This window comes from Neltuma alba, unplaced genomic scaffold (assembly GCF_004799145.2).
Source record: "Neltuma alba isolate B1F8T4 unplaced genomic scaffold, ASM479914v2 tig00006840_pilon, whole genome shotgun sequence".
In the NCBI taxonomy this organism is placed as follows: Eukaryota; Viridiplantae; Streptophyta; class Magnoliopsida; order Fabales; family Fabaceae; genus Neltuma; species Neltuma alba.
In genome coordinates, this window is record NW_021634594.1 from 3,629 (window position 1) to 31,093 (window position 27,465).

At 33.1% G+C, this 27,465-nt stretch overlaps 2 protein-coding genes across 2 annotated transcripts; both read right to left on the reverse strand.

Annotated features, from left to right (window-relative positions):
• Nucleotides 1-8,246: 8,246 nt before the first annotated feature.
• Nucleotides 8,247-11,494, reverse strand: LOC114751259 (plant UBX domain-containing protein 4-like). Its single transcript, XM_028939917.1, has 4 exons — nt 11,276-11,494; nt 9,672-9,957; nt 9,185-9,280; nt 8,247-9,003 (listed from the first exon to the last, which is right to left on the reverse strand). The coding sequence occupies exons 1-4, from the start codon at nt 11,419-11,421 to the stop codon at nt 8,626-8,628; spliced, it is 906 nt and encodes a 301-aa protein (XP_028795750.1). The 5' UTR covers nt 11,422-11,494; the 3' UTR covers nt 8,247-8,625.
• A 3,202-nt stretch (nt 11,495-14,696) lies between these two features.
• On the reverse strand, nt 14,697-16,215 carry LOC114751258 (uncharacterized). The gene has a single exon (XM_028939916.1). It carries the CDS (start codon nt 16,070-16,072, stop codon nt 15,032-15,034), a length of 1,041 nt encoding a protein of 346 aa, XP_028795749.1. The 5' UTR covers nt 16,073-16,215; the 3' UTR covers nt 14,697-15,031.
• Nucleotides 16,216-27,465: the final 11,250 nt, after the last annotated feature.

Here is a 27,465-nt window from a genome sequence, read left to right on the forward strand (position 1 = left end):
CCACTACATATGTTGTCCCTATGGTTTTTGGCCTGGAAAAAGAAACCACAAGAGTACTACGAACTTGGTTGGAAAGTGGGTTTCTTTTGTTCTAATCTCTTGCTTAATCTTCCTACGGGAATCAGAAAGCTGCCAGTGCTGGCTTCATATCTCATTTCAGAATTCCGTTGTTGATTTCTTGACTTGTAGCCTTGAATGGGTTTCCGTTTGAATTTTGGATCTGAATATTTGATCAAGAAGAAACCCACCGATGCTTTGATCATTTACAAGTTTGAAGACTAAAACTAATATTACTGCAGAGAAGGAGCCGTACGTGGTCGGAGGAAGAAGAAGATGAGAAATCGGGGGGCGAAGAGGCAACTGAAAACACAAATGAACAATTCTGGGTTTCTCCACACTCCATAGCATTCTTCATTCATTTCCTGTTAAAAGATCAGCCATGTATTATCATTAAATTCTATCCAAAAAAAATCCTAGTTTGTATTTTAACAAGTTTGTATTTTGCCAACAGGCGAAGCACACTTGGATTCAAAAGGATCAGTAACGGGCACCTAAATACTTCAATCCCTTTGATGTTGAAGAACCATGATCTACTACTTCGCTCATCCCTTCTCCTTTCTCAGCTTCTCACAAAACGACGATCTTCCCTTCTCCCTTCCCTCCGCCCTTCTCGGCGGCTTATGTTCAGGACGGCGATCTCCCCTACCTCCTCTCTTCGTGGCTTCTATTCTTCACGAGCCCTAGGACCCAAAACACCTGACCCGATGAAAACAACCCGAAACCCATATATGCTTTATTAGTTTCTGCCACATTAGTGACATAGGTAATACTTAAGAGTCGTTAAAAGCCTTTTATAGAATAATTGCCTCACATTAATTCAAACACAGGAGGTAGTTGCTTTTTTTAAGAGATTATCCAGATAAAAACTAATTTTAAAAATAATTTTATGAAATATGAAGTAAATATATGATAAAATTTGTCTCCATCTACAGAAAAATACTTTTAAAAAATATTTATTGGATGTCCAAACACTCCGCAAGTGTCATCTGTACAGAGGGTGTATTCAGATTTCAAGAGGATGAGTGATTTTGAATGGCCACTTTTTGGTTATTGTATTTTATCCTCAGGATTTTTGTAAAGTTGCTTGTCCAAGAGGAGGAGAATTTGGAATTCCAAGACCTGAAGAACTATTTGGCAGCTACCCACGAAGTTTCGCACTCAAAAGATTTGATTTTGATGGCTTTGGTCGGATATTATCTCAGCTCCATTATGATTTTTGCCTCCTTCACTGCTCCTCCCGCATGCGCTCTATGTGAAGAAGCAATTGGACTACGAGGATGCTTTCACTTGAATCGACGCTATGAAAAAACGCAATGACCCAATCACAAGCCAGCACCACGCAGGAAAGAACAAGTGGAAACTGAATTCAACTGAATGGCGATTCCTCAGCACCAAGGAATTCGACAGGCAGCAGCCTCGCAAGAATTGCACCGCAATGTAAAGTTAAAAAGAAACGAGAATGTGGTCGAGTCACAAAACGTACTACTAATTCCTGTTAGATTCTTTTTCTTTTCTCAAATACTACTGGAAACTTCATGCTAGTAAAAAAGACAAGGTGCAGATTGAATAGCAGAAAATGGCAGAAGGAGGAGACTTTTAACAGGATTCACCCCAGTGGGGAAAACCCTAATACACCAAAGTGCAGTAGCAGAAAAAAGGGAAGAAACTGTAAGAATTATTTCTAACAAAGACGAGACGAGAGAGAGCAGAGACAACTGAGTCACAGGTTGTTTGTTTGGCACACAATTACCCTCTCCACGTTGGGTCCAATCAGTGGGTCCTAAATCTCTTCTAAGATTTTCTTCGTACCATCCCCACCAAATGTCATTTATTAACCAAAATATCAGGTTATGAGTCGATTTTGTGAGAATTTACTACTACAACTCCAACATATTTTGCACGCCGTGAAACTAAATTAACTTTTACTTATCCCACATCAATGTTTCTCTAAGCTATCATCACTGAATTAACACCCGTTATTAATCTAGAATCAATTGCTGTGCTAATCATCAATCATTCAAATTTAACATAGATAATAGAGATTTAACATTTAATATTTTTATTTATTTTAAAAATATTTTTTAATAAGTATATAATCCAAAATAAATTTAATCTTTTAATTGTAAGTTTTTTAAAAAAAATAAAATTTTTATTTAAAAAATTAGTAGTTAAAAATTTTAACACTGTAGCGATGAGCACTAATTCCCGGTTAATCTCTATTCATATCCACTTTAGTGTTATAATATAGTTTAATTCTAAATTGTGACTTAGAAGCTGTGTTTTAATTTACAGAAAAAATTATTATGTAATCCCATATAAATAATTTAATAATTAGAATTTTTTTCCATTTTTTAATATGCTATGACATACTCCTCCAATCCTTAATATAAGACCTATTTAGCTAATTTGATTAGGTTAAGAAAGTTAGGTAAGTTAATTAATTATAAGAAATATGATATGTTTTTCTTAAAATACCATAATCATCTTTCTTAATTCCCTTCTTTCTCTTCTACTTAATTATGGTTGAAGGAGTATTTATAGGGGTAATTTTGAGAAAATTGATAAATATGAGAAATAGGTCTGATATTTAGGACCAAAACCAACTCAACAATTGAGTCATATATTAAGGACCGAAGGAGTATTATTTCCCATTTCAACACGTAGTTTAACCTTCGGCCAAAAAAAAAACAAATAGTTTAACAATGTAAGATAACCTATTTTTTAGGGAAAATCCCAAAAAAGGTCCTTGAAATATGAGAAATGTCAGATTGGGTCCTTAAATTTCGAAAATGACAGAATGGGTCATTGACCCAATCTGTCATTTGTGAAATTCAAGTGAATTGACAATTTTGTCCTCATTTATTCATTCACTACAATGATTCAAGGAATCATTATAAGAGTTTAGGTGTTACCTAGATTCGTGTAGCGAATAACTACTCACTTTTTCATAGTCAGGTGTCTTGTTGTTAACTACAACTAATGTTGTAATCACTAGAACAATGTAAGCATTACCTAGATTTGTGTAGAGAATAACTACTCATTTTTTCATAGTCAGGTATCTTATTATTGTCGGGTACCTTATTATTAACTACAACGAATCTTGTAATCACTAGAACAGTGTAAGCGTTACCTAAATTTGTTTAGAGAATAACTACTTACTTTTGCTCAGAGGTAAAAATGTCAATTCGCCTGAATTTCACAAATGACAGATTGGGTCAATGACCCATTCTGTCATTTTTGAAATTTAAAGACCCAATCTGAGATTTAGTATATTCCAAAGGCTTTTTTTTGGGATTTTCCCTATTTTTTATGCCAAGCAAAGCTGCCCGGCCTTAGGGTTATGGGGGCGGAAGGGGATGATTAATTATTGTTTACTTCAGTAGCGTAAATTGGAGAGGCATCTCTGGTAGTGATAGTGGCATTAGGACTCAGGAGAGGCTAGAGAGCTAGCCTGGAAGATAAAACAATGGCGGGGTCATGTCGGTGGGACAGGGAGCCCTAAGCCCTAATCCTCTTTTTTTTGTTTTTTTAATAAATATATATATTTATTTAGAAGAGATCAATAAATATTTTGCACTCCCTTACTTTAACGTCACGTCTGTCCACTGCTGCACGTTGGATTATACCACTTTAGATCACTGTAAAATCTAATTAAGTCATGATTATACCCTTTTACCCTGATCATGGAGAGTTAAAAAATCAAGCTTATCCTCATTTAACCACAAAAGCAATCCTTCTTTTTCTTCCCCATCACTTGAGTTTCAAGTGTGCCTATAGTGCTAGCATGCTTCACTTTTTTCACATCAGCCAATCCAGTAAACTAAATAATGATTTAGCTGATGCACAGTATTAAAAAAATCCAGAGTATGTCCCACATATATCATTTTTACTACTCAGTTGATAAGTTTAAAAATGCAGGAGGGAGCCGGTAAAAAATAATAATAATGTACGAGGGAGATAAAACGTTTACAAGTTTTCCTTTTCTAAATATAATATATTAATTTATTGTGCCTGAATAATTTATTTTCTAAAATATCTATATTAATTACACATAGTAAAATTTTTTTATTAATGGTGCTTATAATATACATGATTAAAAAGATTGTTCTAAAAAAACTAACACATATCTTATAAATAATTAACTTAATTAAGTTTTTTTAATATTCACTAATTATTTATTTATTTCTTATATTAAGGATTAATGTATAGAAATTTAATTTTTCATCTTACGTTTTGGAATCTCTTATGTCACTTTTATGTTTTAGGAGAAATTTCTATATATTAACTCACGTCAAAATATAAAATCTAGTTTGCAATAAGTACTATAAATTAGATTTAATATTTAACACTACGTGGTTATCAACAAATAGCTAAGATTGCTTGCCAAAACAAAAATGAGGGAAATAATCCAGATTGTCTTGTTTTATCCTCATCTTTATATTTATAACGGCTAATTTTAGCGGCCCACTGGCTTAAATGATTGGAGGCAGACATAATATTAAGGGGAAAAAACACTAAAATACTCTCAAAAGATGGTAGGTAAATTTCAAAATCCCAATTCAGACTCCAGATACTATTTTGAAATTTTCAAATCTTGTAAAATTACACAAATGCCCTTCATTTTTTTTTTACTTTTTTTTTTTAAATACTGTCATATCAGCAATTTCGGCCACCGGAGCTTCGACGCCGGCGACCAATCACCGAAGCTCCGGTGACCGGTTGTCGGAGTTCCGATGACAACTCTTTTTTAGCTATTGACTACATTTATTTTTAAACTTTGATGACACGTTACCGAAACTCCGGTAACTGGTCAGAGGAGCTCTAGTGACTACTATTTCTTATGTATTGACTACTCTTTTTTAGCTAGTGACTACATTTATTTTTAAATTCTGATGACTACTCTTGCTAAGCTATTGACTACTCCAGTAATGCGATTTACTACTCTTATGTAGTCAATAGCTATATAAAAATATTCATCGAAACTTTAAAAACAAAAGTTGTCAATAGTTAAAACAGAGTAGTCAATAGCTATATGAAAGTAGTCACCGACAGTAAGAACAATGTTGTCATTTTACAAGATTTGAAAATTCCAAAATAGTACCTGGGGTCTGAATTGGGATTTTAAAATTTACCTATCCTAATTTGTCATTTAGTAATTTTGAGGGTATTTTATTGTCTTTTTCCCTAATATTAATTAGATTGAAATAAATAAATTAAATATAATGGAAAGTGTATTTTATTATTAAACATTTTGATCAGAAGCGGTTCCCTCGAACGGAAGTTGCTCACTGGTCGGGCACCATGATACCAGAAGTCAACCATTGTCGATGTTGCCACAAGGAAATCACAATTATATGTATCCCTGTTAATTCGAATTTCCAGGCCTTGGAAAGCTCTTTTTAAAATTTATGTAAATTTTTTTTTATAATTATCTGTACATTACTCAGCAAAGTTAACAACGGATAATAAATCAAAATTTTCAGATGTTATTTACAAAAAAAAAAGAAATAAAATAAAGGGACATACCATTAATAATGTCTTATCATGCGAGTAAAATAACCAATTGATCAACTATAATGTGATTGTTAAGTTCAGAAATATTGGTCTAAATTCCCCTCTAAAATTAAATAATAGTTTTAAAAGAGAAATTATAATTATTTTTAAAATTATAATACAAGAAGTGTTGATTGTATTTTGTTTTCCTTATTTGAGTGTGAATATAAGAAATTTGAAGGATATGATTAGTAGTTTTGTTTGGAAGCTGGGATCAAAAGCTTTTGCTTTTGGAAGAGAAATTATAGGAGTGTTTAGATGAAACCAAATCATGGTTTGGAAAATAGTTTCTGGAGAATAAATTTTGTGAAAACATGATTATGAGAAGTGAGACTGTTTAGATAGTTGTTATCAGAAGTGCTATTTATATATACAAATTACTAAAAAAAAGCACAAGTTAATATGATAATTATATAAAAGATAGATTTTATGATATATTTTAATTTGAAGGAATAAAATTGTTAATAATATATTTTTTACCAACATAATTAATAATACATGAGATAATGTAATTAATAAATAATTAATATATGTATATATGTTTATAAAATATAAAATTAAATATGTTTATAAAAAAAATAATTGAGGAATGTTAAAGTCATTTTATTGTTGAGATCTACTCTAACAGGCACAATCATACTCTCTAATTTGAATCAGAAACAAAATGGATTCACTTCTTCTGAAACCATGGTTTTGGCCCAAACCATGGTTTCGAATTATTTCTCCAAAATTGATACTATTTGGGTGACATTCCATCTAAACCATGGTTTTGCAACCAAAATCATGGTTTTGAGGGACACTCAAACCATGGTTTTGCCTCCCAAACTATGATTTTGAGAGACAACCAAATATGCTGGTGATTAAGGGAGTCAAATCAAATCATGAACAAACAAGTAATAGCAAAAGGAGCGAAAATGGATTACAACTAAAAGAAACGCCTCTTTGTAGCAAAAAAAGAAAAAGAAAAAAGAAACGCCTCCTGTTATGGCACGTTGGGTTCCCATTATAATTCATAACCACTCTAGCTTTTCAGGAAAATCAACGTACCTTTCTTTTTTGTAAACATGATAATGTACTTTAATCTCCTGAAATTTCATCCACATAAACTTTTATCAGGGACACATGAAGTGTAATCATTAAGATATAATGACCTTTTATAAATAACTGGTAATAAACATGTCTACATATGAATCACGTTGTATTAATTTATGTTTATTTTTACTTTAGTTTGTAAAAGCCAGCTAAAACAAAAATTATTTTTCTAACGTTGATCAAAATAAGTAAACTATATGTTTCTTTTCAAGTAGGATATATATATTGCGTTGATTCAGCAGACTTTATTATTAAGCCAGCTTTTTTTTTTTTTAGGTTCAAAGAAAACAGCTTTATTATCTACATATTAAGTGAAAATTATTCAGTTCTTCCTGAATATGGTTAAATATTTGAACTTTGTGGATAAAAAAATTCACCCTGAAAGAGTTACTCTTAGTTCATCTTAACACCAATTGCACCTTAGTGGCACTAGATATCATATGATTATTTGGGGGGGGGGGAGTAAATTTTATTGGAAAGAAAATCTTTTAATTGCACCTAACAAACTTATTGATGAGTGGCCGGGTCTTTTAATCCAACTAACATAAATTATCTTCTTTAAAACTCTCTCAAATATGAGGTTGTGGAATCAAACTCTTAATAGATGATACTGCCTCCTGTCCTATTTATAAGATCTCATTTGTAGACTACAAACGAGGTATCATAAATATGAATGGATGTAGTATATAATAACTGTGTAAGTTATGATGGGAAAACTAATAATACATTCTTCATTGGTAAATACAGATTTGTCAGTATATATGAATATAATTAGATTAACATGATTATTCTCTACTAAGTCTGACTACAATTACCCCCCCCCCCACACTTTTTCTGTAACTTGTGAAATGCTAATATCTGCAGTCTTACTTTAAAGAAGAGAAGAGAAATAATTAACAAAAGAACATAAATTAAGTGATCAGTAATCATTAATCTATGGTCATCTTTTTTAAACCGAACATGTTTTTTCATTGCATTAAGGGAAATGCGGGGAAAAAATAACACGACTTGTCCTAGATTTCATTATTTATATAGATGACATATTAACATATCTACTTGTTTCTTTGAAAGATTTTTATATTAAAAGTGGGCCCATCGTCATACACTACAAAACATTTAAAAAAAAATGATTGTATGAAAAGTTTGCATTTCATTATTTATAAAAAATAATTAAGTTGGTTATACTTTCTTTTCTTCTCAGGTTTATTCAAATGTAAAATATACGTCCACTAAAGGTAATCCATATTAATGATTTGCGCCTATATTGAGCGGTAGCATGATTCTTCAGGTTGATAAATTGTGATTAACATGCATATATCGATACGAAAGTTTGAATCAATGTCATGCTAATCTTTCGGAACAAGTTTCGAGTAAAGCATTTGGATTTTGGAGAACAAAAAGTGCCACCTACCCACTAGACTAAAAAAACTAGGCTCTAGATAAACACCCCCCACGATATCATCTCCTAGCACTAAGGGTACACTTGCAAGGCCTCATATCCAATATGATTAGGCTTTACTTGATTTTGACTGTGTAGATGCTATAAAATATCACTCGGAATCACATTTGCACAGTTCAGAAGAGCACTTTCTACATTTGGACAAGTGAAACAAGAGTTCAATCGAGATTATATAAAACCGCCTCTTATGCTAGCAGAAAGACAGTACATACAGTCATCAATTATCCTCACTTTGCTCCAAACACAGGCATTAGGTTCAAAGTTTCCATCCTACTGATCCTGAATCGAGAAATATACACGATAAAACTTGAATAACACCAATTAGGTCGTCCGAAGCTAAAAGCCCTCAAAGAAACTGTCACTAAACGCTGTCAAGTTTGATGAAGAGAAAACAAGTTCACTTTGTAAATACCGCGATTAAACCAGCAATGACCAGGAAGCAGCAGGTTTTGTGATGTTCATTAGAATTTCTGGATGACCACCGAATTTGCCAGTCCTTCCTGCTCTATGGTTCGAGTTTCATCAGTCAGAAGCTTTGGGGGAAACCCCATCACCTGAAGTTGGTAACTTGGCGTGCCCCCAGGCCTAGACGCATTAATAAATCCACGGATATCACTGATTGTGTGATGATAATTAAATTGAGATATCAAGCGACTCCCATCAGCTAGCCTAATCTGAATGGAGGTTGATGGCAGGGACTGATCCACAACCAGTCCCGCAGACGGGGGAGGAGCATTGGATGGAGCTGAGGCAACATTTGTCTCGGGTGCTGCTGAAGTAGAGCTGCTTCCTAGAGTTCTTCCCACTCCCTGGAACGGAACATGGCGCTTTTCAGGTTCCTGCAGATGTAACAGATTCGAATGTAATTTATTGAACGGGCCCACAGATACCAGGTCAGGATTGTTCTAGAAAAATACTGGGAATATTCAAAAGCTACAGAAAGGAACAAAGAGAAACCAACCAATTTCACGCTGGTTACAAAGAAAATTGGAGAGGGGACAAATACAACAGAGAACTCACTGGGTATTTTTCAGTCCTCCTTATGAGGTTAACATTGACTGATGACCTCCTGTCTGCAGGTTCAAGCTCTTTTGGACACTCAGACTTTTTGATACTCTGCATTGAAACATAGTAACTATAATAATTAATGAATCATTAAAAGCAAATCTATCACTGTAATCAAGAAGAAAATAGCACTCCAGATTCCAGAAAGATATTGAAATAATCATTTGACAATCTCATGGCTCATTTCAAGCGCAGCTTTCAGAGCACTCCAACCAATATGCTTTGGAAACAGTTCTCTTGTCAAGCGGTTGCGCATGTGGTTTTCAGTGAAGGGAATTCTTAGTTGAGGTTCAGTAAGTAGAGATAAAACAAAAATTCCAGACATATTTCATTATTCTGTCATTCTGTGAATAATAAATATAAAAATCGCAATCTTCTAATACTGATCAATTCTTATTTGGGTTGCATGCAGCTTCCAACATTGTAAATAAAAACAGTTTACCTCTAGGAATGAAGCATTCTCAGGATCATCCAACCTCCTCAAAGGTCCATCATTTACAGTGAAGCCATCACTCCAAAAAACAATGTTGTGAACAAAAGACTCAGGTTGTTGAGAAGTCGATTGTACAGTTTCTCCAGAGAGTAATCGTGCAGTTCCAGTAAAACTTGTTGACCTAGGTGGATCCTGGAGTTGATCAACAGGCCTTTCTATAGCTCCCAGTTGCCTTGCTTGATTGAAAATTGCATCCACATCATTGCCCTTTGAAGGATCTTGGACAAGCATTCCACTGGAGATGTAACAGACAAATGTTAAATAACTAGTAGAAAAGTTCCGAATCATAGTATCAGCTGAAGACACAGTTTTTTTATCAATAAATAGTCTTGATGTACATCTAGTTGCATCAGGGAAAGCATATGCATATTAAATGTGCAGTTCAGAAAGCACGACTGCCAGTCTCTAAGTGGGCTGAAACATATGCTATGCCAATGCAGACTACAAGAGCATAAAGGAACACTTTACTAGAGGCAAAAATTAATTGTTCAGCAGGCAGACAAGTGAACCAAAATTTTCATGTGAGAAGGGATATTAGTCATCAATGATCACATCAATTTTTTTTTTTTGGGAGGTTCAAACGTTAAAATCTAATAGGAAGACAAACTAAATAATACAGGCACCTAGTAATAAGAAGATAAAGCTCACATCCCATTTATACATTTTTTCCACAACAGAATAACAATTGTATTAAGACAAGGTGGAAGAAAAAAAAGACAGAATTCGAAGATAAGAAATCATCAAAGAAAGAAAACAAGGGGAGACTGAGAACAGGGAAACCAAAGAAAAACTCCATCAGAACTAGCCACTGAATAAAATCAACCTAGTAGTTTAAGGGGTATTATATCTACATGATTTAAATCCGCTCTAATAATTGCAAGAGCAGTAATTGGTAAACTACCACCATAATATTTATGCATACCAAGATACATCAAGTACACCGAAGCTAAGAGATTCTAATTGGTAAAAAAATGGTCTACAAATTGCCGGGAGGTCAGCAACTAAGTAATCCATCTGTTTATGAGCAGATTGATATGGCATCGCCAGAAATATGTCACAGATTAAGCTTGCTTATAATTGGAGTATGCTAATATCCTGCTAATGACAATTATAACTAGTCCTAAAATAATGGCTTCTTATGCTGACTCAATATTATATTTCAATGCCCAAACACTAGCTTAACCCCTATACTCCACTGCATCAGGCTATTCAACTCATAGCTCTCTCTCTGCGGGTCTTGATTTCGCAATTAGTGCCCAGGGAACGGACACATCAGTACCGATCCAATGGAATGTAAGTCAAGAATCTAAAGCATTTGATACAAGAAACAGGTTCAATTCAGGACAAAACAATGAAATTGAACTCCTAATTCCACGCCCCCTCTTTTTATTCGAACAAACAAGTGATTAGACATTTTAAATAGGAAAAACAAGAAAGAAATGAAAGGTAAAGAGCTCGCGGGAGCTACTCGACGCGAAATCAAACACCATAAAGAATTTAAGGAAATTGAGATTTTTATGTCGAATAAACAGGAGGGGATGGAGAAAAGAAACCTCTTTTCTCCACCGGTGTAATACTCCTGCGGCCCATCAGAGTCGCTGTCGGAGTCGGCCGACGGCCTGTTCAGATCCGATAGTGTGCGGATTCTTCCTGCGCGACTGCTCGATGCCTTCGATGCTTTCCTGTCCCCCGACGCCATTGATTTTTTCTGCTTCTACCGTCGCAACCCGCGCAGAATAGAGAGACTAGAAGAGGCAGAGAGAAAAAGATTAAGAATAGAGACAATATATGCTGCCGCCCGAATCCCTTGTACATCACGCTCCGCCAAAGCGCGTAGGAGCTAAAATAGGTACATAACGCCGTCAATCGTTATCTTTGCCCGTTTTGCCATGTGTTCCCTTTTTGAATTTCTTAATTTTCCGATAGAGCAGAGTCATTAGTGAAATACGAAGGTCTTCGACCCGTGATTTAGTATGGCCATCATCATCATTAATAGAATATAGAGTTTTTAAAGTCGTAATTATAAGCTAATTTTTCTAAGATAAGTTACTTTCTATTCAAATTTTAGGCAAGGTTCTGCTCGGATAAAGTAATAAAATTTAAGATTGTCAACCCATAATTTTAACTTAATTATAAGTTTTATTTCAACTTGGATTTTAAGTGGATGTATCTTTTTTTTTTTTTTGCCATTAAGTAGATGTATCTTTAATTTCTTCATGTTAGATTAGATTAGGTAAACTATAATCATCATTATCATTAATCAAATGTAAAGTAGTTACCCCATGATTTTAAATCAATTTGCAAAAACAAAATACATATTAAAGATTATTTCAAGATAGTAGAATTCAATCAGTTGTTAAAGACACTTATGAACACATATAAGCCAAGACAACTCCTCTCACATACTTACTTTGTATTCTGTAAATCATGATTGAAAAATTACTTATAAATCATTCCAAACAGGCCTTAAATAATATTGATAAGATATTAAAATTCAAATATTTTTAATGAGATTTTCTTTTGCAAACTGATATATATTTTGTGAGATATTTGCTCAGATCTTTTTGTATTAAATTTGTCTAACTAACTTTTTTGGGCCGGTGCATCACCGCACTCACCTGTACTTGGTTCATGGGTTGGATAGATAACAAATGGCCTTCTGGGATAACAGTTTTATCACTTTTATGTGGATCTGGATGGCTTCTAATGAGTAAGAATATTTACGAGCCCATTTGGCTCATGAAATATTATTTTGTGGATGTGAATATGATAATTATATTTAGTACTCCTTCTATCTTTAATATATGACCTATTTAACTATTTTAATTAAATTAAAAAAATTAGATAAGTTAGATAATAATAATAAATATGGCATATGTTTCCGAAAATACCCTCAGTTAGGTTTTTTTTTTTTGGTTACTTCAAGTCCGTTACACACCCACACTTCACGCGCTTGCACTCACGCGAATTCTTGTGGTAGAACCCCTGACCTCTTCTTAAGAAGAAGTGTGATGTGCCGTATAATTAAGAGATTTTTTTAATCATAATTTAAATTAACCCAGATTATAAAATATTATTTTAACGCTTAAAATTATATACTCATCTTAAATCTTTTTATCTCGTCTTAGATTTTAATTTTATATAAAGTAGGAATCAAGACCATAAAATATTAAAATGTATACAATGAAGCATATTATTCATAATACGAACAGCTCACCCTGACCCAAAAAAATATATATAGGTGTATTATTAATCAGTAATAAGTATTATTACGGTATTTAATTATTTAATAGGGATAATTTAGGAAAGAATTGGTAAATATAACAAATAGGTCATTTATTTAGAATCAAGATCAACCTTTTAATTAGATTCTATATTAAGGATCGAAAGAGTACAATAGGGAAGGAATATATATTTATATGATTGGATTTAAAAACCCAAATATTTTTTAAAATAAAATTTTTTATTTATATTTCAAATATTTGATTTAAATTTGCAAAATTATTTTATAATAATAATCATTTTTAACTAATTAAAAATGTTTCCATGTATATATTATAAACTATGAAAAAATTTATTTATTTATAATATTCATCGTTAATGAGCAATAACTAATAATATTACAAAGTAATTATAAGTCGGGAAAGGCAGAAGAAATGATGGAGGCAATCAACATATGCATGTGGAAAGAGAAACAATGAATCACCAAACAATCGACAGCTCATCACTCGTTCACGTGAGAAGAGCACGTGCAGATGGGGAAGTTAAAACTTAAAAGAAGGTGCTTATGACTTGTGAGAAATGGGCCTAGGAAAGGGCCCAAACATCACTCAGGCCGCGATTCTCTCTTCCTCCGAAAACAATTTTGTGATTACAACCAACAGGGGTGAGTTCAAATAGTAAGTGGTTTGGTACCGCTTAAGCGAGGTCTCAAATTCAAGCCTCAACGTATATAGAAATCCCTGTTGGGAGACTCATGCACTATAACCAGGTGCGCGACGCAGGTCGGATTTAGATGTATTTGGAGCAAAACTCTGATAAATTGGGGTGGGTACCCAAAAAAAAAAAAGTGATTACAAAGCCCTCATCAATTGCTGCTTCTGAGCATGGCTCTTTCCCATTTCACAACATTAATAACTTGTCTTTTCAGTTTCCAGAACCAATAGATTCAGAGCCTGCAACACTGGCCCATGCATTTGGATGTGAGCTTCGAAGTTACAGCCCACAAGCAGCTTTTTCTTGCACAAAACCTTGTGTTTACTCTTTTTTTTAAAATAATGGTATAATATTCAATTACTCGTTCTTTAGGACCAACATAATGAAATAGAATAGATAAAAGCAACTCCATATATGTTAGATACTCCCATGTTATGTCTCAAGATAAAAATTAATGATAAAAAAATACTGGTTATTAAAAATTAATTTTAAACACATTGGGTGATAAATAATGCTTATAGGAGCATAATGCATATTTTACATCTTAATTATCTTGCCATGTCATAGAAAAATTAACTTTCGTTAGGACTCGGGTTACTGATTAGGCTGTCTTAGAGCCTCAGGGGCCAAAGAAGGCTCGTCCTTAAAAACACCAGTGGATTCAGCTTTATCAGGAGACCCCTGCTCTATCATAAATGATATAGTACTCCCATTACTCCTATTATTATTATTATCACCATCATTATTATTACTCTGATCAATAATCGATCATTAATCGCTGGTAAAAAAAAAACAATAATCGATCATTAATCCAATTAAATAACGCATCTCAGTTACATATAATTTCAACTTCATTAAAAAAAAAAAAACCTTTTTCTTTTTTGTCATCCTCCTACATAGCAGATTCATTTGACCATGGGGGAAAAAAATCACATCATTAGCAGGTAATAATTCTGCTCATCTCAATCATGTTAAATTTCACATATAAAATACCAATGGTAAAAGCCACAGGCAGGATGCTGAAAGAGGCAATAGTCAGAAAGAAACTTTCAAAATAACATTTTGGGGATGCCTTTGAGAACACAATACACCCAAAGAGGAACCATAACATGCCCCTCTAATAGCTAGCTACCATGACCCTATCACACTCACCAATCTACCCCTTAACTTTTCATCTGTAAGTCAGAAACACAGCTTTTTCTCTTACATACAATCCAGCACACTATATACTATCCGCTTTACCACAAAGCTCTCTTTACAAAGATAATCAATAAGAGAAAGCAACAGGTTAATCTAAGGAGAAGGAAAGATTGAAAATAAAACTTCGGAGCAAATATTTATTTTACTGTATATGGTAGTTATATTAGATATTACTAGTGCGATGTTACCATGCTCTTTTTAGTAAAAAGGCTCCTCAAATTGAACAGATTCCCACCACTTCCCGCAGCGTTACCAACACCTCCGTTATCAGCGACGCTGCAGTCTGCGGCAGGACCAGCATCGGCCCCGGCCCCGGCTTTGTCGTCGCTCCTGCAACTCAAATGATGTCTATAACCAATGCACGTGGGGACGTTTAGGTTCAAAACTCTGGCCTTTGCGCTACCGCCGCCGGTGTTGGTTGTGGTGGTGCTCGTTTTACTCCGGCGATTCGCGGGTGTTTCTCTTCTTGACCCCTTGGTATTTAGAACCACAGGTTCGGAGTTCTTCGAGGTGGATCCTGAACGGCGTACCTGCCAAACGGGACTGCTCCGACCCACATGGACCCCGGCCCGACCGGGACTGCTGGGCCATTTTCGTGACTTGGACTCCCCGGCTGAATTACTCCGAGAGCAAGGCGCGCTGTTCACCTTCCGGGTTGCGGGAGCTCCGGGAAATAATTTGGGTCGGGTGCCAGCATTTCCTGCGGACCTACTCCGCGAGAACGGCCATATGTTGATGTTCAACTCCGCGGAACTCGCACCGTTGGTGCTTTTTTTCTTCTCTTTCTTCTTTTTCTTCCCTTTCTCTTCCGATGAGCTCTTGTTCTCCTCGCTCTTCTTCTCGCTCTTTTTGAAAATGTCTTTCCACCTCTTCGACGAGGAAAACGACGTCGTGGCAGTCGAATCTGTTATGGCCGACGATGCCTCTGGTGGAGGCCCAGGCTCCGGATCCGGATCCGGTGGCTCCGAGACGATCGTCTCGGCGTCCGGGCGCACAGTCGGGTCTGATGGGTCAGATATGTTGTGGTGGAGGAGATGGAGCGGGAGGAGAACGCCATCGACGAAGAGCTCATCGGCGGAGAGGAGGTTGGGTTGAGGGAAAGACGGGTTTCGGACCATCCAGAACTCAAATTCGGGGGAATTGCAAACGCTGCTTCTTCGAATAGATGGAGAAAGAGATTGAGGTTGTGGGTTTTGTGTTTTGTTGGAATCCATGGAGATTTCAGAGAGAGATTGAAGAAGAACAAGATGGGGGTGGCTCAATGGCGTTATGAAGAAGAAGGCTGAGAGTTTCGGAAGGAGTGTGTGGGGAGAATTCAGAGCTCATAATGAGCCAACTAAGCATTAAAAGGAAGTAGAACGAAATGAAGCCATTTAAAAACTCCTCCAACATATGCCTTTTTGTTTTAGTAACTGTTTTTTTTTTCCAATTAAAAATACAATTACCAACGCGTATCTATCAATTTCCCTATTTTGTTTATGGCCCTAGAAAATGACCCCCGGTGTTAGTAATTTTCACAACTATACTAATTTTTTTAAAAATTGATAAATAATTGCATTGAATGAAAAATAATTAGCGTAGAGGGTTGGAGGTTGAGTCTATTTATGCATTGCAAGGAAGGAGCATGTGTCACACAAAGCCTACCATTTGGCAGAATTAATAATCTTTATTATAGTTATTGTATTTTCATTATGTCTTAGTCCTTTTCTGTCAATCAATTTAAAACAAGCTTTACTTTCCCACCAATGGTATAACTATTAAGTAGTACCACCAAGAGCTCGTTTACTTAGTAAAGAGTCGGTTCATAATTCACAGGGTCGTAAGTTCAAATCCCGCTATCAATATGAGGACCTTATTAGTATGCGATCTGTAAGTATCTTTGTAACCATTCTTTGAGTCTAGAGGCATGTCCTGATCCTGGTAAGCCCTCGGGACCCAACTCACTTAAACTTTCAATATATATAAAAAAAATAATTGATAATATACTAATTAAGTAATTATACACCATTTTTGAAAAAAAAATCATTATCACAACCAAAGAAATAGTTAATTTCCTTATAAATATGAATCATTCAAATATATAATTAAAATTTTATTTTATGGTCATGTATCATGTAAAATTATTGTAATATATAAAGTGTTCACGGTAGAACAATTATCTGCTATAGAAAAAAGGTAATTTTTTTTAAAGGAAAAAATCTGTAACTTAGGCATTGACAAAAATACGTGCATTAAATTATAGAAAGAAATTTCTATGGGGCAGCACAATTGTTTGTTTGGGAAGAAAAACAAAAAGGAGATATAATTGCTCATTGGGGTGGGAGGCACATGGATAGATATATAGCCATTAATTAATGCAGACTATATATACATATATATATATAAATATACACACACATTTTTAAGTACTGTACCATAAAGCAAAAAAATCTGAACTAAATCATATATAAACTACATGTGCGGCAGTGAGAGTACCAAAAAAGCTGTTATCACGAACTGGTGATCACAAATAAATAATTCCTTAATTTTTTTTGGCCTGAACATCCTAATCCCTTTGGGGACGGGAAAAAAAAAAAAGCTAGTATGCCCATGCTTTCAGATATTCGATTTTTATTAAAAATAAACTTGACCATGAGATTTAATTTCTTAAATAGTTATTATATTTTTTCATCTCATTTTTAAAAAAAATGAAATTTACTTCATCAGTGATATTTTTGTCAAGTCCTTTTAATTAAGGGGGTGTTTGGGAAACCCAAAACCATGGTTTCAGAAGCACTTTTTCGCAAAACGAGGTAATCTCCTCCACATATTTACTTTGTAATCCGTAAAAACACTTCTGAAACCATAGTTTGGTTTCTATCCAAACACCCCCTAAGTCGCATTGCAAAGTAATTTTTAACTTTTTAACTTAAAAATACATTTCAAAATATATAACCAATAAACGAAGAATATTTATAATTTATTTGAAATCCGCTTCGTGTAAAGTTAATTTTTAAAACTCACACGCGTGATGTGAAAAGCATATCTGACAGGATCTGTAAAACTGGTTTTTCAGCAACAATGTAATGCACTGTATTAAAAACAAGAAATATTGGATCAGTCAAAACTCACCCCAAAATTTTTTTTATTAAAAGAAGTGTGAAATTACGTAACCATTTTTTTTTATTGGGATGAAATGTAAAAAGCTTAAGACAATTAAAAAAAAAAAGGGTTAGGAACCGACATGCTGCAGGACCAACATATGCAGGTGTTGCGTTTATATTAAAGCGTGAATTATAAGAATTAAATTAAATATTGTATATATTTATTTAAGTGAAGTCTGTGTGTTTGTGAATGTGTGCACAGATAAAGAAATGGAGTATTTTGTAAGGAAAGGAAGAAAAAAAGGGGTTTTGATTCACATCACACAACGAATTGGAATTTGGAACTCACTTTCCCTTTTTGTATTTCCTTATTTTTCTTCACAATTTCATGGGTGTTGGCATTTGCCAATACTAATAACAAGGGAGAATTGGTATAAAGTTCTTATGCTACTAATTACTAAAAAATCTTAGTAATAATAAAGTAGTATGCTGTGATAAATTTGACAACTATTTACTCGTTTTTGGGGCGTTTTGGTAATTTTTTTAAATCTCGTGATAATTTTTCTTAATAATAATGATATTTTATGTTTATTTTAGTTTTTGCGTTTGACCTTAAAAACATCCATCGCATGCCCTCCTCAATTGCATATACTGAACATGTTCATTTGCGCTCTCAATCATACTGCCACGTGTTAATCATACGCCATGCCCGTTTTAGAAGACTGTTCGTTGAAGTTGCTCCTCGCAATTCCACAATTTTATTTTATGTGTATGTTACTACTTCCAGTCTTAATTATAAAGATTAGTTGACTAAATTAAAAAAATAAAAAATAAGTTAAAGTAGTTATTTGTAATAAATATGTATTATCTTTCCTAAAATATTCTTACTAATCAAGTGTACTGGTTAGAACTATCATTATTAGAAGGACTACCTCAGAAAAAATATACAAATATGAGAGATAAAATGGATTGGGATTTTATATTTATGATCAAAATAAAATCTTATAGTAATATTAATGACCAGAGGTAGTATTTTTATTTTGTGTCCATATGAATTGGAAGCGCCCGGTGCTTTCTATTTCAATTCAATATAGAATTGAGATGCCAACTGAATTTAAAGAGGAAATCAAAAAGTTTTATTTATGGAGCAAATTCAATTAAGAGAATTATCATTTATCCTTCGGATTTTCTTTGATGAATTATTGTTCGGATCTTTAAAAGGATATTAGTCTTGTGGTTTTTCTTTTCTTGTCATTGATGCAGGATTTTCCGGATGTCTCACCAATAATAATTATTCTGGTGTTATTAAAAATTAAGAAAATTGAGAAAATTACCTGCTGTGTGGCGGAGAATAAAATTAAAAAAATAATGGTTAGATGTGCTGAGGAGTGACGGGGGGTGTGGAGCAACGGACACGTGTCAGAGAAGGAGACCAAAGATGGGAAGGAGGAGGATGATGGAAGGCCACGATAACAAATAGGGGCCATCAGATCGGGAAGAGTTGAAAAGAAACACATCAAAATCAAACGGTTATTACCGTTGGCACGTACCGAAGAATGTAATTGTGGGCTCCAGCTCAAACCCTTCCCCGCGCCAACCTGTTGTGTAATACCGGAAAGGTGGGACCCCCCTACTACTCGACATGGTGTGTGGACCCCACGGGATGGATATGACGTGCATGTGGGTTGCATCCTAGTGTGCTGTGATGAGATTGGAGAAACTAGACACGCATTTGTTCCTGTTCTTTGGAGATATTATTATCAATAATTACTTAATTAGTGATAGAGTATTTTGTATGAATTACATAAATAATAAAAATTACTGTTTTTAGTTCTAATTATAAAACCTTATTTATACACTATAAATAAGATCTTATAATTAGAAATTATAAATAGTAAAAGGTCCAATTCTTGTTTATGGAAGATTCAAGAGACTGAACCATATTAACTCCACCATTCTTGTATCATTCCATCTATCACGTAGTCAAAACCTATAATTCTGGTGGCCAAATCCGAAACCTACAAGCAGGCTAACAAACCTTTTGAAGAGGTAAAGTAAGAAATTCATAACCATAGAGTAAATTTAAAAACATTGAGATATTGTTTTTGTTGAGAAAACTGAAAGTGTGTATCAGCTTGGTCTGAATCATGCCAGCAGACATTATTCTTAAGAGTTATTCAGTTACCATAGGTAAACGTGAGTGCGGCACTCCCCAAGATTAAACAAACCTTCCTGCAGAAAACAGAGTGATAGAACAGTAGAAAAATAAAACCCAGCAGCACAGAAACACAGAGAGGGAAGAAGAGAAATGGCCCAATAATGTATGATACTCCCTCCGTTCTTTATTATAAGAGATGAATAACCGAATTACGTTGATAAAAAAACAGTTAAAATTAGTTAAGAACAATCAATGTGTAAAAAGTACAATTTTTTTTTCTTTCAAAAATGCCCTCATTAATAAGGAGAGAGAGTATGAGAAAGAACAATGGTAAATTATTAAAAGAAAGAGAAGTGGGAAGGAGAGAGAGTGTGAGTTGGAGATAATAAATATGGGTAAAATAGGAATCAATACAAAAAAACAGAGACAACTTTTAAGTGTCTCTTATATATAGGAACATGCTATAAGCATCAAATGTCTCTTATAATAAGAAATGGAGGGAGTAGTATTTATATACTTGAGCTCCCTCTTTCTTAGGCAATGTGAGACTTTACTTTTAACACATCCCTTTACATACACAACAGTTTTTTCATTATTAGTATTTTTTTTTGTGAATATCATTATTCATCCTTAATTTTGGTTTTATTCATTGTAGTTTCGAATCATAATTTTTTGTCTTCATAATTTCACGAGAACTTGATCTGAATTGACATAGCAAGGTATAAGAATCAAAATCAAAACTGGTCAACAGTATAGAAGCTAAACTAAAAACTCATTTGATCCCTATACTTTCTATGAGGATGAGTTTTTGTTCTTGTTTTTATAATTTTAAAAGGGTTAAAGTGCAAATTTATTCTGCAAGTTTTTACTTATGAGTGCTGGACATCCAGAAGGTTTTTTTTTTTAAATGCAAATTTGATTTGAAAGTTTAAAATTATAACAATTTTGTCTCTATCGTAAAAATGTTTATGATCAATATCATTATTCTAACGGTCAACGTTGGCTTTTTACTGTAAAAGGCAAAATTATTATGACTCTAAACTATCGGGACAAATTTGTATGATAAAACTTTCAAATACCTGGCACCTTTGATTCAGAACAAGTTTGCACTTAACCCATTCTAAAATTCGGAGAGCACAAGAGAGGCAAGGTGAAAAAGCTTTAAAGGTATAGGGTTTTGAATTCATCGTCTCCCACAAGTAAAATGAAGTTTTATGACACTATGTCATAGGTTCATCGAGGAAGGAGTAATTTTGCTAGGTGGGAAGAACAAAATGATGAGAAAAAAGTGGGGAAGGAGGAAGGGGGTAAAAAGGTAAAAAAAAAAACAAGAAAAATAAGTTAAGACTAACGAAGGAGACGAGACCCAATGGTGGGGGAGAAGATAAAAGAAGGTGATAATGAAAGCACAGGGAGGAGAGGTCTTTGCTTCTTATTTCCTCTTGTCTTCCTACTGAGCCTACCCTTTCCCTCCCTACTTCTTTCCCCATATTCAACCCGCGCTTATCCACACGGAAGCACAGTGTAAGGGGAAGTGAAAGACAACTCAATAATCACAAATTCATAAAAATGAAGAGCAGATCTGGGGTGAAATTAATTACTATCTTTGATCCTTATTATAAGGTTTTACTTAACTAATTAGGATAGATTAAGAATATTAGTTAACTTAGTTATTTATGAAAAATATATGTTAATTGTTATAAAAACCCTCTTAAATTAGTTGTATTAAAACTACCCATTAATTAATCTAAATGTTCTTAATATATGCAATTAATATGATCATAGATTCATGAGATCTTATATTAACTAATAGCCAGCTCTTATATCAGGAATCAGAGATAGTATTGATAAGGGCAAATGGATAGATATGCTTTCACATGATTATTGTTTTTAAACCAGAAGACTTAGTAGTAAAAGTTGAAAATTAATACTCCCTTTGCTCCTAAACATAGGAATTACTCCATTTTGATTCTAAATGTAAGGTATTAATCCATTTTATCTCTCAACCTAATAATTTTTTTTTTCAAACTATACTTATTGATTATGAAAGAGGATAATTCCAATGCAAGCAATTGAAGATGAGATGTTAATAAAATCAATACATATTTTTTACTAATTAATTTAACTAATTTTCTCGATCTCTATAAATTAGTTATATAAAGAAGAGGCGTGTGCCGTACATGAATGAAAGGAACGTAACATATTGCTGAATGAGCTGGAAAATCTAGTTTAGTGCACATCACAACAGACTTCGAGTAAAAGAGATAGAGAAGGAAGAACGAAGGAGGGAGGTTGGGGACCAAAGTGACAGTGAGAAGGCAAACATACAAAAGTTGGTGGCTGCTTAGCATCGCATGCTTTGTCTGTTTCTCTGCAAAACCCTATAAAAATGCCTGCTATTCTGTTTATAAGTGTCTCTCGCTCACACTGAGTTGGCCATATATACATACACGCACAGACACACACACACACATATTATATGTGTCTCTGAATCATCACATTGATTAAACAGGTCTCTGTACGTACGGTCATGGAATTTCAAACTCTGATGGATAGTTGTGCTCTTTCATCGTTTTCTCTTCATTTTGTTCTTATCCTCTTATTTCTTTTCGAGCCGTTCGTTCATGAAGCCGCTTATCATGCATAGCTTGCTAATTAATATAAAAACAAGTTAATTTGATTTTAAATATAAAATTTTAATTCATTTTATCTCTTATATTTATCTATTTTTCAAAGCAGTACTTATAATAGTTATACATGTTAGATGTTCTATTAAATGATAGTTTTAACTGATACATATGATTAGCAAGGGTATTTTAAGGAAGACAACACATAATTCTTACAAATAATAAATTAACTTAACAAACTTTTTTAACATATTTAAATTAGTCAACTAACTTTTATATTAAGTGCCGGAAGTAGTATACACTATATAATAAGTAAATGAGGTACATTAAGTTACAAAAATATGCATAATATATCGTGAGGACGCTAATCATAAAGTTAATGTGTTTTAAAGTTTTGGGTACTTCTCAGTTGGCGTAAAAAATAACAAGTTGGGTTGAAGAAGTAGATAAGTCTGAAGAAATCTAATAAAGATCAATGACAATGAACACTTGCTCATATATAAAGTGGGTAATGATTTTGAAATGTTTTTCTTTAAAGCAAACACTATCATTTTCTCAAACTCATTGAGTTGTGATGATTTTTATTATTTTTCTGGCATCTAATTGATCCCCCGTACAAGTGCATTTTCATTGGAAGAATAATTAGAGCACGATGTTTTTTTCCTAAGCATAAAAAAAAAAATCATAGCAGGAGGAAGCTAATGAGTGATCAGTGAGAAGATATGTTCTAATCATTTTGAGAGATATTGGTAATGAAGATTCAAGCCAAAGCATTGAAATAATTAATTGAGATCCCTATTGACTTTTTTCTTTTGAAGATATTATAACACTTTTGGTTCGAACTAATTTTGACACCGACACTTTTAAATAGTGAGTTAGCAATTATTATTTGTCGAACTAAGTCAGCCAAATTGGAAGGAATTGGGCAGAAGGAGTTGAATATTACTATGGGAATCATGTTAGTTTTACGATTCAAAAATTAACTTTGGGAGGGAATCTTGAAACTTGTCCTCGACAAAGTTCAAGTACTGATAACATCAAAAGAGAAAGACAAACAAAAAGGTTGCTTTCTGTATTAAGACGAATAATCTAAATCTAATGTGTGATGTCCTCATCAGGTTAAATGCATTTTCACTTTTCCCTCTAGCTGATGCTTCGTGAAAAACAAACTAGATTGAAGACAACTAGAAATTGAACAGAAAGAAAAGAAAATTAAATAGAAGATCATCACACACAAAAATTCGTCAATGAAAATTAGTCTAATTAATAAAAAAATAGTTCATAACTTATAAAGTCGTAAATTCGAATCTCACTACCAACATAAGAATCTTATTACTCAATGATATATTGTCTTTATAAAAAAGTTTTTGAATCTGAAAGTATGACTTGATCTTGGTAAGCTCCTGAGACCCAACTTATCTAAATTTTTTTAACCAAAAAAACATAAAAATTCCAATACATGAGACTTAAATAAGTGATTACTCTATGCTGGTTGTTTAGAAAGTAGTCTCCTTTTATCTAAAAAAATATTCTTTCTAATTCTTATTACAAGGCAATAGCTTGCAAAAGAAATAGGTGATTTTTTGTTGGGAACCAAGAAAAAGGTGATTCTTATTATAAGTTATTAATTAAGTTTTTTGAAAATATCATTAACTATGAGATAATTCAATATGAATAAAAAAAATTCTATTTAAATGTAAACAAAATCATAAATTTATTTTATTTTCGAACAATGTGGATGGCTTAATAACTCTTTCCTAATTTTAGTGAGATAGACATGAGCATTTTATAACAGGAACCAGATCAGAGGAGTGAATGTATAATAAAAACACTCATCTCATTTTATTATTTGTTTAAATAAACATTGCGAATACACCTAAGAGGCTACTTGAGACAAGAAACAAACAAACCTTGTTGGAATTTAGTTCCCAGAAGTATTTGAAAGAGGGAATTTTTTTTTATTGGATAATCAACATCAAATAATTGGATAAGAAAAAAGATACAGAGGCACACACACGTACACAGATCATATAGAATCCACGTACAGTAAACTTGGCAGCCTGTCTGTTACCTTAAAAAAAAAAAAAAAAACTTGGCAGCCTGTCGCCACCTAATTAACGAATATTCATGAGATACTTATTCAAACCGCATAAAAAAAAAGGGTTTAATTTCATTTTTAATTCTTAAAATTTTTACTTCACGTGGACCAAAACAAAATCAAATTTTAGAACTTAAAACCAAAACAAGATCAAATTTTATAAATTAAAAATAATATCAACCCTAGGAATAATTTAACACATGATTATCTGTTCCCACATCAACCCTTTTTTTTAAAAAAAAAAAATACACACACAATCTATCAACTACTTTTCAACCAAGATACGTTACACGAATAATTAGGGACATTGATAATTAAGGTGTGTCTGCAACTACAAACCAAGTGTGATATACACCTCCGGTCCTTAATATAAGATTCATTTAACTAATTTGATTAGATTAAATAAGTTAGATAAGTTAGTTAATTATAAGAAAAGTGACATATTTTTCCTAAAACACCATAATCATCTTTAAATCCCTCTTCACTTGATTATGGTTGAGGGAGTATCCATAGGTAATTAGAGAAAATTGATAAATATGAAAAAGGGTCTTATTAGGATCAAAATCAACATAAGAATTGGGTCCTATATTAAGGACCGGAGGAGTAGATATGTTTAATCGTCTGAAAAAAGCATAGTTTCTTACTTTTTTTATAAATTAAATTACTATTATATGTTATACATAAAATATAAAATGACTTCAAGTTCCTATTACTTTCCCTCGTGTTTCCTCCCACCCCTCAATTAGGTTCCCAATCAAAGTGATTACGAAATAATCATTTCAGCTTTTTGGTAAGCAAATCAGCCATAATCTAGACCCTAAACTTTCGGTTTTAATTAGTTCTTTGAATCTTGTTCATTATTTGATACGCATAGGAGACTGATGATTGATGAATATATAAAATACACAAAGATAACTTCATAGAAAATAGATAATACTTTCACACCCACACACAAAAACATTAAAATAATATGTATAATTATTTGATAAAAAATACAAGAAAATGTTTCTGATAATAATAATATTTCATTACACGGGGTGCTTCCGTGAAGTTTCAGAGGCTTTAACGCCATTTGGCTTTTTGTCCTCAGATTAGAGCTTTGTGCCATTCACCAATCAGAGCTCTTGTCGCCACATGCGTTGACAAATATATCAACTGATCAGTAAAAACTTTAATTTACTCAACTTTCACCCTCTTTATCTTTTACAAATAAAGTGATTTTGAAAGTGGGTTAGACTTGAAAAATTTAAAGATGCAAACTTTGCGAGCAAGAGAAGATATAAACTTGATAATGGGAAAAGATTAAATAACGTTTTAGTATGCAAGTATTAAATATAAAAAATTGCATTGAGGTTTTATCCACTTGAAATACTTTGTAGTTACATTGCCATCCAAGCGAGAAATCACAAATAATCATGGGGCAAGAAAACAAGTAATAAAAGATCAGATGATTTAAAATAAATCACATGAAATGAAAACAACAACAACAACAATAATAATATGCTTTCATATCTATAAACAGCTCATGAATGACCGAGAACTAGAATGATCCATGAGGAAAATGTCAATTAAGCTTGAAAAAGTTCATAAAGACCTTAGCAAACAAGCAGAGGGATCCAAATAAAATAATTAAAAGTAAAAAAAAGGAAACCCTGTTGGTTTGGACAATAGCTCACATGTGTCAATTTAGCCACACTATTATTACGATCTTGTCCTTTGATGTTTCTTCATGCTACGATGTCACCAACAATTTGATGCTGTTTTTTTTTTTTTTTTTAAGAGAGGCAAATGACAACTAAATCTCAAAAGATTAATATAATACTTTATCTAGTGTCTAATATAAAAGTTAGTTGAGAGTTGAATTTGATTCTAATTAAAAAATCTTAATCCACTTTATTTCACATGTTTATTATTTTTCCAAACTAATTTATATAAATTATAAACTCATGTATAATTTCATATTACATGAGTATTTTAGGAAGATTATGTCAAAACTTTTATAGTTAACTAATTTAATTGGCTTTTTTAATCTATTCAATTTGATTAAATAGCTTTCATACTAAGGGTAAGGAAAAAATGAGATAAAAATATCCATTCAGACAACTGTAAATACATGGACTTTGTATGCGAGTTATTGACCTACCTAAGTACCTTACTTCTCAACAATTTTTTTTTGGGACTTGATTGTTATTAAATTAACTATTAGGGTTTAATTGTCATAACCCTTTTTAAAATGATTAGATATCTGGCTTTGGATCGGTACAATAATATGATTAGCTATAACATCAACAAGAAAGAGAAAATCACATGACATAAATCAAATAGACAATCTCAAAAGAAAACAAGATATATAGTGTATATAGTATCATTGATTCTTGAAAGAAATGTTGCGTAGATCATTACCAAAGAAACCCTCCAAAGAGAAGAATCATAGAGATTAAGGGCAAAAGCAAAAAGATAACATTCCCTTTTGGGATTTTACCATTTGGTGGGGAGTGAAACATATACTAAAGCCCTTTCACTTTCAGAAACTGATGCAACATTGATTTGCTACAGTCATCCACACAATCATAAGCTATAACCACTTTTGTTTTTACTCTAATGCTATGCTCTTAGCATATGATTCTATCATTTCTCTTTT